Source organism: Papaver somniferum, chromosome 5, assembly GCF_003573695.1.
Source record: "Papaver somniferum cultivar HN1 chromosome 5, ASM357369v1, whole genome shotgun sequence".
Classification (NCBI taxonomy): domain Eukaryota; kingdom Viridiplantae; phylum Streptophyta; class Magnoliopsida; order Ranunculales; family Papaveraceae; genus Papaver; species Papaver somniferum.
The window spans coordinates 83,582,243-83,598,368 of NC_039362.1; the positions used below are offsets into that span (position 1 = coordinate 83,582,243).

General features: G+C 37.0%; 2 protein-coding genes across 2 annotated transcripts; both read right to left on the reverse strand.

The window, feature by feature from the left end:
- Nucleotides 1–1,228: 1,228 nt before the first annotated feature.
- LOC113282057 (zinc finger protein VAR3, chloroplastic-like) lies at nt 1,229–3,990 on the reverse strand. The gene is made up of 6 exons (XM_026530990.1): nt 3,338–3,990; nt 3,113–3,230; nt 2,588–2,913; nt 2,164–2,280; nt 1,890–1,988; nt 1,229–1,483 (listed from the first exon to the last, which is right to left on the reverse strand). Exons 1-6 carry the CDS (start codon nt 3,682–3,684, stop codon nt 1,462–1,464), a joined length of 1,029 nt encoding a protein of 342 aa, XP_026386775.1. The 5' UTR covers nt 3,685–3,990; the 3' UTR covers nt 1,229–1,461.
- Nucleotides 3,991–4,128: 138 nt separating this feature from the next.
- LOC113282056 (zinc finger protein VAR3, chloroplastic-like) lies at nt 4,129–7,998 on the reverse strand. The gene is made up of 6 exons (XM_026530989.1): nt 7,488–7,998; nt 7,269–7,386; nt 6,581–6,969; nt 5,281–5,397; nt 4,980–5,078; nt 4,129–4,516 (listed from the first exon to the last, which is right to left on the reverse strand). The coding sequence occupies exons 1-6, from the start codon at nt 7,910–7,912 to the stop codon at nt 4,405–4,407; spliced, it is 1,260 nt and encodes a 419-aa protein (XP_026386774.1). The 5' UTR covers nt 7,913–7,998; the 3' UTR covers nt 4,129–4,404.
- Nucleotides 7,999–16,126: the final 8,128 nt, after the last annotated feature.

Consider the following 16,126-nt stretch of genomic DNA (forward strand, 5'->3'; position numbering starts at 1 on the left):
AGCAGTTGGATGTTCCACAACGGCACTTTGATGCTTCTCCTCCTCCTCCACTGATTCTTTAATAGGAGTGTTCATTTCTGGCATTTGTTTCTGCAATAGGTTAACATCAATCACAGTCATTGTTTCATTATTTTCATCCAAGCTAAATACATCATCATCCTCTGGTGGGGATACTAGTACCATATCAGAACAAGGCTCTTCCTCCTTAACACTATCCCTCCACTTTTTCCGCAACCGTCTTCTTTTCTTTTGTTGTTGAGAAGAACAAGAGTCTTCCTTATTATGATCACGGGTTGAACTAAGGCGGGTTGAACCAGGGTTAGGGTTTTGATCCTCCTCAACTTGTTCTGTGAGGTGATAGGTTGAAGTAGTAGATACAAAGCTTATCTCTCCAGAATTAACAAGTTCTTTTAGATGATGATTGAGAAACTTAGAAGCTGCCCATGGTAGTCCTTCAAAAATAGTGTTGATGTAATTTGATATTGATTTTTCGCTTGTATATTTTCCTTCTCCTTTCAAATTCCTTATTGCTTCCAGTATCATCTGAACAACAACAAACAAAGAAAAAGTTAAAAAAATCCAATTACTTTTCAACAGAACAGTAAAAAAATTTCCAATGGAACAGTAAAAAAAGTGGTTATAAAACTTGTATTAAATGACATACCACTGCGTAAGGAGGATGAGTAGGGATAATGAGATTAGCCGTGAACATGGAAGGAAGATGATCTTCAATCAGCATTTTGAGTTTCTCTGTTCGTGGAGAAGATTTAGTTGTAGTAATAAGTTCAGATGAAGAATTAGGAGGAGAAAGAGATGAAGAATGGATAGAGAGGAGCATTTTGATGATGTCTTCTTTCATCTGTTTTCTCTGAGTATCCATCGCCATTCTTCTATGTTTAGGGTTCTTTTTGTTGTTTTTTTACTGCGACTCAAGAAATACCAAAACTAGAAAATATAGGATATCTTTTCTTCTTATATACGAAATATACGACTAAGAAAAATAAACCAATTAGAACTAGGTAAAGGAAATCGTAAGGAGTAATTGACCGGTCAAATAGAGATATTCCGGCTTGTTATACGCCCTGTATCATATTCCGTTTTGACTCCGGCCAAAGTTAAACACTCTGGTCACTGTTTGAATAAAAGAATAAAAGATTATGGTAACAATGATCCCATCTTCAGAGGTAAAAGAATAAAAGATTTTTGCAATAGGAAAAAAAGCTGAATAACGGCAAAATTAAATGACGGCTAGTTTTAGATTACAAAAGGAAAAAAACAAACAGAAAAGGAAACTGATTTACTCACTCAAGGCATTTCAACAAAAGGAACAATTTCTTAATGCATTGTTTTTACCTAGGGAGATAAATCATAAATTCATTATTGTAGCATATTTAATCAGCTTACTTCCCTTTTAATGTCTTTGGGATGATCATAGCTGCACTTCAAACATGTTGTGTTATTTCATAAGTTCACGAAATCACATCTGTAGAGAGAAAGATATATACATTCAGTATTGGTAGCGCATGAATATATGGGGGGAAAGAAGTGTCTAATTTTAGTAACGGGATGAAAGTTATGAAATCAGATTTTGCTGCAAAGCTCTTAATGGAATTTTACAGTAAGGGTTCTGAGCTACTTATAATAAGAGAATTAGATAACGATACTACAAGAGTTAGACTTGGAAACTATAATAACAACACAAGGCTAGACGATGAGTGCCATGCTCAGCAGATGTACATGTGGCAGAACAAAATATGTCCCGCTACAGTTACCCATGTAGATCATCTTGGTGCATGACTAATTGATACCTTAGCACCACAACCTCGGTTGCACCAAAATCAAACTGAATACAAATTCGGAAAGAGTATCATAGCAAAGAAGAAACTCACGAGGGACACTCCCACTCTCCTGGTTGAAGCTCTCTTTTGGATCGTAGGCCTTGGCAGCGAAAGCAGATTTTTTTTCGAGCGAAGTTCATAAATTCACACCTGCCAACAATTCCAGGAGGATTTCCCCATCTATAAAAGACTGGAAGTTGAATAGCTCATATCTAACATGCAACATGATTAGAATAGAGGATATCCAGTAGACAAGATTTGCAGCTAGAAATAGATAAGATAAGGAGTAGGACGATCGATGGGGAATATGCACTGATAGGCTTACTTTGGACATGTCCAGTCTCCTTTCTTCATCTCAGCGCTATTATGACTAACTAGCTTAGGACCATCTTCTTTGCACTTAAGACACAATATGTTTCTGGCAAAGTTCATGAAATTGCATCTGCATCCACAACCACAGTAACACCCAGTCAGTTTCTTTATAATATCTACTAGAGTGATATATCTTAAATACATGCGTAGTTTCATGTAAGATGTGAATTTCCTAATACGAAGAAGTATATTGTTGATCACGACGAAGTCACCAGCTGTTTTTATTACAATAACATAGTGCATGATGAATATACTGCAAACATGTTGAGAGAACTTGGCATTTGAGATAATTCAGGAGCTTTTGAACATATATTGCCAAGTACAAAATTGATATTTGACAAAATTACTACATATCAGAATCCGTAAATTGAACTTACTTGGAACACATCCAATCCCCTTTCTTCATCTCAATATTTTGATAATACTGAGACTTGTTCAAGTTCACCGATTTTCTTTTAGGTCTAACATCCGAATTTGTTAAGGAAGGATCTGGTGGTGCTTCACTCAGCTCAGACAGCAGTCTACGAGCAGATGCTTCAACATACTCCCGGCCGTTAGGTTTCTCTGACGAATGAACAAGTGGATCAAGGGCATACATCAACAACATACGCATAACATCAGCAGTGTGAGCAGATGCCTCAGAGTCCTCTTGTTTCATATTTGCTCTATCACACGAGCCACGCAGATTACAACCACTGCACACCTGCAAGTGAATTTAAGATGTCAATAGACATTAGAGGTTACACAATTTGTAGAATGATTTCCTTGCATAATTTGCATATCCATTTCCAAAACTGTAAAAGACAAAATCACAATTGTAAGACAAAAAAACTGTACTGTTTAGTATCCATTATCAAAATGCTTATCAAATTAGCAGCAGCAGATGTAAACAAAACACTTACATCCTCTTCATCAAGTCCCACAAATGCCCTCAATCTTTTTGCAGCATTAACAACTTTTCGATCCAAACTAGGGCATCCGTACTTAACAACAATTTCAGTATCTTCTCTAGATAATGATCTGCAAACCCAATCCTTCAATGTGTTCACAATTCCAGACACGAAAAAAAATAATAATTAAAATTCATAACAAAATAAAATGAAGTTTTAAGGTTTAGGGTTTAGTACTTGATAGCATCCAACCGATCTCTTGCAAAACTGAGACAAGCATACCTGAGCTGACTCAAGTCAGCCAAACCAGTTAAAGGATCTTCATTGAAGAAGTAGCCATTATTCTTCAACTTCTCAATGAAATTAGACCATTCTGGCCATGGATGAGTACCAGGAACAGCTTTTCTAACTCCAGTTTCAGGAAATTCATCAATGGAAACAGTCGAAGTATAAGGCTTAGTGAAATGGGTAATAGAGAGAAAATGCGTTGGAGTGTACGAAGAAAGAAGGTCAGAAAGATAAGAATTAGAAGAAGACGAAGAAACACTTCTAATAGAAGACAGTAAACGTCTCGAGGAGGCCATGATCAGGGCTTATGATTACGAAGTTTCAGAGCTAGCTATCATCCACTATCGGAGGTTCAGGTAGACAGGGAAATTCTTCTTCCTCTATGGGCTAAGAGAAGGCAAATGAGAGTTGCCTCCAAAGTCCAAACATATACTTAAAAAATTAATTGACCGAGTCAAACAGAGATGTTATTCCGGCTAGTTATACGGTCCTGCATCATATTCCGTTTTGACTCCGGCAAATGTGAAACACTCTTGTCTCCCTCTCAATTCTTGGTGAGCTCCGGCACCTATGTCAGCCTCAGCAAAAACGTTCTCTGAATTCTTGATGAACTAAGGAATGAATTTGACTAATCCGTTCTACTCATCCCATTAACAAAATGCTGAGAATTTATCCTCTTTTTTTCTTTGGTTGACAGTGGAAATATGAAGGGAATGGCAAAAATTACCATGAGATACCAGTAAAATACCATTATGGTAACAATGATGATCCCAATAATCTGAGAACAAGGAACAATGCTGAATAACGGGGAAAGGAAATTGAATTACTCATTCAAAGGGGGCTCTAAGGATACAAAATGACATTACAGGACAGCAGCATGAATGGGGATGTAGATACTGACAGTCACCCGAATCTCCTTGTAATTTTTGACTAATCTAACCTGCAAGATCAAAATTTATGTAGCGCAGAAGATAGATTACTATATCTCCACCTGTGAACCGAGCTATAACTTTCAGTTAACGAGGGCTGTTCCATATTTGATCTTCATATTCCTTTCCGTTGTCCTTGGGACGATCACAGCGGCACTTATAGCATGTTGCGTTCTTCCTGAAGTTCATGAAATCGCATCTATGGAAAAGGGAAAAAAAATACTCTAGTTATAGGAAGCGCTTGAATAAAGTAGCGGAAAAAAGCATGCAAATATATAGAGGAATGCTTGGTAACTTATGAAATCAATTAGATTGTGTCGCACAGTTCTAATCGGAGTTTAACAATTTGTGTTCTCTAATGATTAGGGTGTTTGTTGACTACACTAAAGGAGTTGGATCTGGTTCACTGATTTTTTAGGTGTGTCAGTTCCTCTTCCTGAGACACCACAATTGTAATGAAAACAAGCCTCGAATATGTCTGTTTTGCTCACCAACACACGAGTGGCTGGAAAAAAGAAATGTCTCACCCTCCCACTACATTTATCCATGTATGATGTATATATCAGTTTCAATGACTCTTTCCTTGTCACCACACCCTTAGCTATAGCAAAATCAAACTGAATAAACCTCAAAACGAAAACCATAACAAAGGAGAAACTTACGAGGGACACTCCCACTCTCCTGGGAGAAGCTCTCTTTTAGGTCGTGACCCTTGGCAGCGTAAGCAGCTTTTATTTTTAGAGAAGTTCATAAATTCACACCTGCAAGCAAAATTCCGGAGATTTGTGCATCCATGAGAGATTCCAAGTTTGCTCATAATAATTTAGCAACAAGATGAGAATAGAAGAATATCCAGTAGACAAGATTGGATACAAGAAATGGAAAATGCAAAGAGTGAGATTATCAGTTGCCATGCCATGTGCAAACCACTGAGATCCATATAGCATCACCATTGGTACTTACTTTGGACAATTCCAATCTCCTTTCTTCATCTCAACGTCATCCACGCTAACTTGCTTGGGACCATCTTCATTGCACCGATGGCATTGTATGTTTCTGGAGAAGTTCAGGAAATCGCATCTGAGCCCACACCAAAGAAGCAGCCAGTTAGTTTGTAAATAGTATCGACTGGCATGCTAAATTTTTCAACAAAATAACATAGGTCCAAGATGAAGGGGATGAGGTCTGCTCGTCAAACTTTTTCAACATATAGAGTTAGGCAGTCTCTTTGGTCATTATGATTTTTGAAACCCATTTCTTAAATTAGCATCAGCCTAGCATATGGCATCTCAAGGAGTTGAAAAGGAGATTCGGTTTCTCCGTATTTGGACAGCTAAGGTTATAGGATCATGCGATAAGGTCACACGGGTTTTCTTATGATTGAATACTCTGTATAAGAAGTAAAATCAACGTATGCTAGTCTGAATATTCATGCCTCAATCAAAAATTGTTTCTCCTAATGTAGTTACCTAACCACTAGTAATAATAATATAGCTGACATCCACATTATTAATTAATAGATTAATGTGAAAGCCTTTCTAAAGACAAGTTCTGAATGTTAATTAGCAGACTACGACAAACACGAAATTAGTACAGTTACATGTACGAGGTAACGAAGAAACAAAAAACAGAAGTGAATAAAACAGAACTGGGAAAAAGAAAAACAATGCAAAAGAAAGAAATGGTTTCCTTCTAATAGATAGTGAAACTGAAATGAGACAGCCATTACACCACAATTAAACAAAAGGTTATGATTTATGAAAATTATCACGATTACCATACGCCAAAAGAAATGTCACGGACCTACATGTCATGGGAGCTTGGCATTGGAATTCCATCAATTTTTATAATTTCAATACTAAGATATTATGATTTGTTACCTAAAACATTTATTTCAAATTTTCTTCCAGTTCTGGCAGCCCATACATTTGTTCCCCAGAAGAATGTTTTATCGTGGTAATGAATGCTTATAGCAGAACCCTGGTGTTCATCCCTATCGAATAAAAGCATGTGTCTGAGACAGTCTGGATATGCAAGTTCTAAACTTTTATTTTTTTTACTCAGTATTGCAAGTTCTAAACATCAAGTTATTTTACCATAACCATGGTATTTAAGCCATGACATCACTGAAGGCATCCATCTAGGAGCATAGTCAGGTCCGTAGGAATCAATTTCAGAATCTTTACCACATAACCTACTAGTTAAATAAGCAAAGGATATCTGAGAAGACTATTAGATACCAGAAACCATAAAATGGACTTACTTGGAACATATCCAATCCCCTTTCTTCATCTCAATATTTTGGCGCTTTTCCAAATTCACCACACGTTCACGACCTTCATGTTTTCCTACATGTTCACGACGTTCATGTCTCCCTACATGTTCACGGCTTCCGCGTCTCTGGGTTGGTTTAACAACAGGCTTCAGTAAAGCAGGATCTAGGGTCGTTTCACTCAGTTCAATCAGTTCAGAAAGCAATTTACGCGCAGATGTTTCAACATACTCCCAGCCGTTAGGTTTCTCTGCTGATGGATCAACGGCATAAACCAACAACATACGCATAATATCAACAGTACGAGCATCTGCTTCAGAATCCTTTAGTACCATGTAGGCTCTATCGCACGAACCCCGTAATCCGCAATCACCGCATACCTGCAAATGAGTTTAAAGGGCATATTAGATACTTGTTAATTCTGTTGTTACTAAAATGCCTCGTGTTCATGGTTTGCTTGTCATTAGGAACGAGGGCTACAGACGAAATAAAAACAATATTAGCTCAACAGCGGAAGGAAACTAGTTCAGGAGCTGAGCTACTGTTGAGCAGCTTGGGGCTGGCTCTTCTTCCCCGGCCTATCCCTCAGATTTAAAGTATAAGAGCATTTTAAAATGTTATTCTCTTTATGTATATACTAAGTTCGAAATCAAATTAGCACAAGTAAGAGAAGACTTACATCTCTTTCATTGAGTTTTACAAATGCCCTCAATCTTTTTGCAGAATTAACAGTTTTTCGGTTTACACTAGGGCATCCATACTTCACAACTGTTTCAATATCTTCCCTGGATAATGATCTACAATTCAAAATTTCTTAAATCAGAAGAAACACAATTCATAAATTGTTCATAATTTCAATTCAACACACACACAAAAATAAGGGTTTAGGGTTTAATACTTGCAAATATCAAACCGCTCTCGGGCAAAACTGAGACACCCAGTCTTCAATAGATTCAAGTCAGCTCGAGGATTGACATTAGCAGTCACAGCATCTCCCTCCCCTAGCAAAGATTGATTAAAGTAACCTTTACTTTTCAACTTATCAAGAAAAAGAACCCATTCTGGCCATGGATGAGAATCTGAATCGACTGTTTCACTAACAATTTCAGGAAATTCATCAATCGAAGAAGCAGTTGAAGCAGCAGCACTGTAAGAAAGTTTGAAACTTTGGAAGGGATAAGGTTTGGTTGTAGTAGTTGAGAGAGGTAGAGTTATTGGAGTATAAGAAGAAAGAGTGTGAGAAAGAGAAGATTTTGAGGAGATAGTTCTGTGAATATTATGGAATATAGTAGTAGTAGAAAGTAAGTGTCTTGAAGAAGCCATGTTATATGGCTTGATTACAACTGATTATGAATACAGAGGAGGTGTGTATCCATGGAAGAAAGCTTTACTGTCGTGAAGAAAACTTGGAAAACTGAAACTCGTTTTTTCTTGAAAGGGCCAAGGCCTAAAAGGGAACTGAGTTTGATGATGGACCGGGTTGAGCAGATTGAATTTGTTGGGCACACTGATGATGGGTAAGGCCTGGAGTTGTCAGAATTTAGATCAGGTTTCACAGGAACGATTTTCTGGGGACCATGGTTTTATTTTGGGTAAAGGCATTAGAAGTAATTTTAGGTCACCCCATATCTAGTTATTTATTTAATACCTAATCTACTCTCTTAATTAATTTTAGGTTATGATTAGTGAATGATTTAGTTAAAAACAATCAGTGAGATTAAATTAAAAGATGGGTTTATTATTAGTTGAGTAGAATTATTGAGAGAGTAGAGTTAGAGAAGATGAAGGAGAAGGAGAAAAACATGGAAAATAAAAAAAAATTCCAATTCAATAAGTTTGAGTATTCAAATGATGAAAACTCATCTGATTCTTTATCTCTATCCTCTCCTAAAATATTTGTTAATCTTCAAAATGATCCGGATTTGAACTGGATTTTGAACAGTTCGGTTACTTTATATGAAGAACAAGTAACCGAACTCATCTGAAGCTGTAGTTCGGTTTCCCCGTGAGATGAACAAGTAACCGAACTCATCTGAAAGTGTAGTTCGGTTACTTGTTCCAAACACGCAGGTTATTGAACTCTCAAATAATAGAATTTATAGGAGCTACAACGTTATGTTCGGTTGGTTCGCAAGCTGCATGCACTTTTGATCTAACCGAACTTTACGTAATATAAGAGTATATAAGTTTACAAAGTTCGGTTCTTTCGCAAACTTGAACCTAACAGCTAACCAACCGAACTCTGAGTTCGGTTTCCGCGATAAAATTGTGAAGTTACCGAACTTAACAAACAAAAAAAATGTGAAGTTCCAGCGTCTATTGGCTAAGTTCGGTTACTTTGTAGTTTTAAAAGTTTTTGCGAACAAACCGAACTCTATTGGTTAAGTTCGGTTATTTTGGAACTCAACATAGTGGCCACGACAACACAGTTCGGTTAGACTGGATTTGTTTTTTTCGGTTCTAAGGGTGGAGTTCGGTTACTTTGTAGTTTTAAAATTTTTTGCGAAACAACAGAACACAGATTTCGGTGACTTAGTTTTAAATCCAATAGAACCGAACTGTTCTTCGTGTTCTTTATTTTCAAGAAGTTCGGTTAGTAACTAGGGTTTTTTGGAAAATCTTCCTAACCGAACATGGATCTAGTAACTCCTATTAAAACCCTATTTTGATGATTTACATTCGATTGAAGCAATCAAAATCAAATTAAAGTGAAGGGTTTGTTGGAAAATACCTTCGGAGTGGTCCCATGGCAGAATCAGGTTGCGACTGACGTCTTTTATACTCGATAAAATTATTATGATTGCATTGATGTTGTTACATTTCTTAAATAGGCGGTGGTGGTGGTGGTGGGAGGAGTTGGTGGTGGTAATCGGTGGTTGGTGGTGGTGATAATCGGAGGTGGTGGTGGTGGTAATCGGCGGTGGTGGTGGGAGGAGGTGGTGGTCATATATATAGGTGGTTATTAGGTTGGTTTTAAATGAAATTAGGTTAAGGGTAGGTTAGTCATTTCAACGTTTTAGGACACCCCTTATCACTATAGGGAAGGTGGCCTAATAAAATCATGGTCCCCTCAAAAAAACCATGGTCCCTAAAAAATCATTCTTTTAAAGCTTGGTATATTTTAGAGTTGAGAAGCGCATGGGCGAAAGGGTGATTACGGATCTGGTATTAGTAGGTGAGTGGTGAGCAAACTGGATGTGTGTGGATTTGCGGATTTGAAAAAAGATAGTGAAAATTAGTTAAACATGTCTATTTTGATGGGCGTTTACAAACACCCCTACCAACTATAATTATATCACTGGCCTTCTACAAGAAAAATCAATTTAATACGTAATATTAAATCTACCCTGTTCGTATAATCCGTAATACCAAATCTACCTTTCTCCAGGAAAATCAATCGTTTTTTTTTTTCAATACCTTTTTCCACGAAATTCGATCGTTTCTTTTTCAATACTTTTCTCCACGAAATTCAATCGTTTCTTTTTCAATTCTCTCTCTCCTCTGCAAATGACAGCCATGACCACCATATTCATCACCGTACCTCAACTCCAGGACCACCTCTACTTCTGCCACCACCTCATAGTGCATTACCTCCACTGGTTCCTATACCACCTCCTATACTTCGACTTAATCCACCACCTCCTAATCAATCGATTTAGATCAATTTTCGCTGGTGTTTTGGGTAAAAATATATTGCTGGGGTAAAAGGTAAAATGGTGGAGTAGGCAGATGCTAGTAAGAACAAATGGCTTAAACCTTCAACAAATGGATTGTACAGAAGTGCTTTGAGTTCGAGAGATAAATTTGTATGATTATGACCTAAACCAAGAAATGGTCGTTCTGGTCTCGATTCTGTCACAAGAGGGGGAAAATGGTCGATTTGTAGGGAATGAAGTTGAAAAGGTGTTGAGATCAACGGATTGTACACCGGTGATGGTTTTTTTTTACATCTTTGAAGATGATTTCTCTGTGTTAGAACCAAGAGAAAGCTTCTGTGTGGTGTTTTTGGATACGGCTATCATATCATGTCAATAGGTTGAAGAACCTATTTGTATCAGTGGTAGTTAACACATTGATCTCATGTAAGTGGTGAGAGTTGCAAAGAAGTGGAAGAGTAGAGAAACATAAATCATGGTGAAACCAATTACACTTCGTTAGGCAGACTATGTGGTTGGAAGACCACTAATCCATTTACTCCTTCAACTGCCAGCACAACTTACTCACTTTCTCATCATGGAAGTGTAGCTACACTTCATGTGTTGTAGGCCGCCAGACCAAAACCCCAGTGAATATTCCCCAAATGACATTATTGATGTCTCGAGCATGTTTAAGTCTATTTTATATATGTACATGTGTATTTATTTGGTCAATTGCTGACCTAGATGTTAGTCTTAGCATATTGATGAGTATAGCATGTTTCTCTATGATGAGTCTGACATGCTTTACATAGACTCGTTATTCTGATACGCAACATTAAGTGTCTGCTGAGACAAGCAATGGTGATTTATATACCATAAACGTATGGATCCCGATAAAACTCTGTATTGATAGTAGTAACATCCATAGTACTTTTTGCATGATGCACGCTCAAATATGTTCATTGACTTGAGTTGCATATTAAGGGGAACATTGGTCGGGTGCCAATAACGCACCACCATTGTGCATTACATAGGTTACATTATCATATGGCTAATATCGTATCATCATGGTGCGTCACGCCAGCTGAGGTGGATGGCCTTGAGAAAAGTTGTGCCATCATGGTGCATTATGCAAGCTATATTGGCCAAGTATCGCACCTCAATGGTGCATCATATCTGAATAGGCTAGCCAAGGAGATGCAGTGCCATCACGACGCAACATTGAAGTTGGCCTACGATCCAGAACGTAGTAACGCACCACCTTGGAGCATCATGGGACTTGGCCTTCGCAATGACCATGAGTAGTAAAATTGGTACTTGATGAATGTCAAATCCCTTCCCGACTTTTAGTTGTATAAATGTCAATAAGTCATATATAGGGAGGGGTGTTGGTTGAAGGTGCATGTAGCAGATATGTATTAAACAAGGAAGTCCTTTCCAATATCAATTAGATATGAAAAGCGGCATGAATTCCAAACTTTACAATGCTCACAGAGCAAAAACACGAAAAAATATAATCAAAACAATCTTGAAGACTTTTCTTCTCCTAAAGCCTGAGGTGTGCAAAATCTTGTCTCTTTTGATCAGGCACATGAGACAAGATGCACTAACCAACAGAATTTAAGTTGAGTGCTGGGGTGAACAATAATCTGTCCACCATATCCTTTTCGAACGGAATTCATAGAACGTTGTTTCTCATAGTGTTTATACCATAAATTTCTTTCTAATGATCTAGTATTTTCTTTGGAAACTAACTTCTTTGAAGAAGAGATGAGATTACATGCCTCTGATGATTTTTGAACAAGTTTGAGATGGTTTTCTAATCGATCCGCTCTTTCTTGAAGTTTGTTAACATACCTTATCTTATGTTTGTTTTTGAAACATTCTGATAACTCATAACCTCTGAGAGAACAATAAGGAAATGTCAACCTGGTAAATGATTCAGACGCACGAGATGTGTACGCGGCTAGACACATGGTGGAACCTGAAAAATTAGAAAAATAGTTTCCAGTAGAAACAGGTAGATCAATTTTTTCTTCCATATCGGTTGAGACTTCTTCTGAAAGAATATCAAGATTGATGTATGTATTGCTACAATTATCAAAATCAATATTTTTACAAAGAAGTGCAACACTTGAATTTTCGTCTTCATTAAAATCATAGTTGTCAGACATTTCATCCAGAGTTGCAGCAAGACCTTTATTCTCAGTGTAATCTTTTTGATTAGGACACTCATTTGCAAAATGGCAAAAACCTTTACAGTTAAATCACTAAGGCATATCCTCGTCATCATTTTCATCATTATCCATGTTTTTAGTAGGTACACGATTATGGGGTTTAACTGATGACCTGGGTTTATCTCTGGAGAATCGTTTACTTCTCTTCAAAAGAAGATCCCTAAACTGTCTTGTGATCAAGGAGACTGACTTGTCAAGATTTTCATCTGATGAATCAGCCTCAGAAAAAGATCATCTTCAGAGATGCAAACACTTTTATTTTTGTCAAGTAATTTAGTGTTCTTTTGTGCTTTGAAAGCAACATCCTTTCCGGATTTGGATGTATGATCATGATCAAAGATCTTTAACTTCCCAACCAGAATATTTCTGGAAATAGTTGCAAGATTATTTCCTTCAACGATGACATGCTTCTTAGAATCGTATCTAGATGGCAGTGATCTGAGAATTTTTATCACAATATCCTTTTCAGGAATAGTCTTACCCAATGCAAAAGATGCATTAAAAATTTCAGACACTTTGTGATTAAACTCATCAAATGAATCTTCATCTGCCATACGAAGGTTTTCCCAATCAGAATTTAGGGTTTGAAGCTTAGCTTCTTTTTCACAGGTATTCCCTTCAAATACGGTTTCTAAGATATCTCAGGATTTTTTAGACTTTGTGCAAGTAGTCACGTGATGCTGAAGATCTGAGGTAATGGCATGTATGATAGCATTTAATCCGTCAGAATTATGCTTTGTAGCAAGGATTTCTTCTGGACTATATCTACCAATATCCTTAGGTATAGATACATCGCCTTCTGTATTAACTGGAGGATTATAACCATTAACAACACGTGCCCATGTTTGAAAATCACGAGCTTGAAGAAAAGCACGCATAACGATTTTCCACCACGAGTAGTTTGAGCCATCAAAGACTGGTGGTACGTTTATGGAGATAGAATTTTTGTCCATATAGTCAGATCGCTACAAACACAGACTTATGAGGTCTTTCAACGTGTTTGTCTGCTCTGATACCAATTGAAAAAGCGGGGGTCTAACAACCTCACCCAATATTTCGCTTAGCAATATGTAAGGACTAACTCCAATATACTTACAAGAGAATCAACTAGACAGTTAGACTCAACCTTAAGAAAAGTATATCAAAGAGTTATATCTCAATCTCTCATTTCAATCCGCAATCAAACAAATAATAATTTGCGAGACTGATTGAATATAAGAGAGATAACTTGAACAGTACCAAAGACCAATTTTCAAGGATCAATCAATTTCAATCAACAACCAAAGGTTAGATTTACCAATTGATCGTTTCAACGCACAACCTCTGATATTTAAATTATGTAACAAAATATAATGCGGAAAAGAAATAACACAACACTAGAAGTTTTGTTAACGAGGAAACCGCAAATGCAGAAAAACCACAAGACCTAGTCCAGATTTGAACACCACACTGTATTAGGCCGCTGCAGACACTAGCCTACTACAAAGCTAACTTCGGTCTGGACTGTAGTTGAACCCTAATCAATCTCACACTGATTTAAGGTACAGTTGCGATCCTTACGTCTCTGATCCCAGCAGGATACTAGAAACTTGATTCCCTTAGTTTATCTCACCCACAACTAAGAATTGCTACGACCCAAAGTCGAAGACTTGATAAACAAATTTGTATCACATAGAAAAGTCTATTGAATAGATAAATATGTCTCCCATAGATATACCTACTAGTTTTTGTTCCGTATTTTGATAGATCAAGGTGAACATGAACCAATTGATTACCCAGACTTATATTACCGAAGAACAACCTAGAATTATCAATCACCTCACAATAATCTTAATCGATTAACGAAACAAGATATTGTGAAATCACAAACAATGAGACGAAGGTGTTTGTGACTACTTTTCTATCTTGCCTATCGGAGATATAAATCTCAAGCCAATCTTACGATTGTACTCAAACACGATAGAAACGGAAAGATCAGATCACACAACTATAGAGAAAATAGTTGGGTTTGGCTTCACAATCCGAATGAAGTCTTTAAGTCGTTAACCTACAGGGTTACGTGAAAAACCTAAGGTTAAAGGAGAATCGACTCTAGCTTATACAACTAGTATCACACAGGAGGTGTGGGGATTAGGTTTCCCAGTTGCTAGAGTTCTCTTTTATATAGATCTCAAATCAGGGTTTGCAATCTAAGTTACCTTGGTAACAAAGCATTCAATATTCACCGTTAGATGCAAAACTTGATTAGATTCAAGCTAATATCTTTCAACAGTTAGATTGAACTTAGCTTGTTATACACAAATGAAATGTAACTTCATTTAGGTTTGAGTAACTGTACCTAAACATGTACACTTAGTTGGTTCAACAATAGATAACCAATGGTTAGCCATATGAGCACTTTCATATCGACCTCATTCATCTTCATCATAACTAGTTCAAATGACTCAAATGAACTAGTTAGATATTTGTTCAATTGCTTAGATCTTATATAAGTATACAAGACACAATCGAAGCAAAATCGGTTTTAATTCACTCGAATCGATTCATGAACATTATAGCCACGATTTGCAAAGATTGCATTCCTTATTATATAAATTTTTTAGTTCACGAACAAACCGATTTTAGAAAGTAACCTACCTAATTATGCAAAAGGGTACGCATACTTAAGTAACCGGATTAAGTTTTTTTTTCACTTTCAAACTCCAGCAGAAATTCACGGACGTGAACTTTCCGCCAGTATGCGTACGGGTACACATACTCACCCGGATTTCCAACAACTGCCAGTACGCGTACGAGTACGCATACTTTGGGTTCCCGGTTTTGGACTTTTACACAAATGTGAGAACACACTATGTTTATATCCAAAAATGGACACATGTTCTAAACTCTCATTTCAATCATTGAAACTTTCGTAAAGGATTTTAAAATAGTTGTTATTCACGAACTATTTTCATCAAAGCGATTTTCAAGTTATTGAAATAATCAACATGACTTTCGTCACGAGTAAAGATGAAATTGGCTAAAGCGAAAGCTTACCAACACATATTTCGTGAAATATATAAGCGAGATAAACTCGGCTGGAAATAGCAAATATGTATATATAACTGAAGTCTATATAGCAATACGACTTTTGTCTCAAAATAGGAGATAGAATAGATAGACTTTTGAGTGATAGATAAGTTCAAGTCTCCACATACCTTTTGTTGATGAAGTTCTACAAGTTCCCTTGAGTAGTTCTTCGTCTTCAATCGATGAACACCGTGGAGTCTAAGGCTCAACTACACTTACTATCATAATCCGAGACTTAGCTATAAGTAGACTAGAAATCAAGACTTATAGTTTTGGCAACTAAACTTGACAAACAAGCTTGAGATAGCAACGCTTGCGAGTTCGACCGAGCAGTGCTCTAACACCAACCCTTAGGTTTTGCGTCATTATCATCATGTCTCATTCTTAATGGAGGTAATGGGAAATCTTCTTTCAATTGGAGGCCGATAAAATGACTCATGTGTACAAACCCCATGATGACTCTCCTTTGTGACAATTCTTCGGTAAAAATACGTCTTAATGTAACACTATGTCCATAGGAGATGCAATGAATAAATCAATGGAATTAGTTGTCGAGTAGATAGACACATATTGGCATTCTCATCTAATATTCG

Excerpts from the sequence above, each read along its gene's own strand:
- LOC113282056 (XM_026530989.1), bottom strand. The coding sequence starts at position 7,912 with ATGGCTTCTTCAAGACACTTACTTTCTACTACTACTATATTCCATAAT. Across the intron at positions 6,970-7,268 it reads TAAAACTCAATGAAAGAGAT|GTATGCGGTGATTGCGGATT; the intron begins GTAAGTCTTCTC and ends ACTCATTTGCAG. Across the intron at positions 5,079-5,280 it reads GGAGATTGGAATTGTCCAAA|GTGTGAATTTATGAACTTCT; the intron begins GTAAGTACCAAT and ends TTTTGCTTGCAG.
- LOC113282057 (XM_026530990.1), bottom strand. The coding sequence starts at position 3,684 with ATGGCCTCCTCGAGACGTTTACTGTCTTCTATTAGAAGTGTTTCTTCG. Across the intron at positions 3,231-3,337 it reads GATCGGTTGGATGCTATCAA|ATCATTATCTAGAGAAGATA; the intron begins GTACTAAACCCT and ends TTGGGTTTGCAG. Across the intron at positions 1,989-2,163 it reads GGAGACTGGACATGTCCAAA|GTGTGAATTTATGAACTTCG; the intron begins GTAAGCCTATCA and ends AATTGTTGGCAG.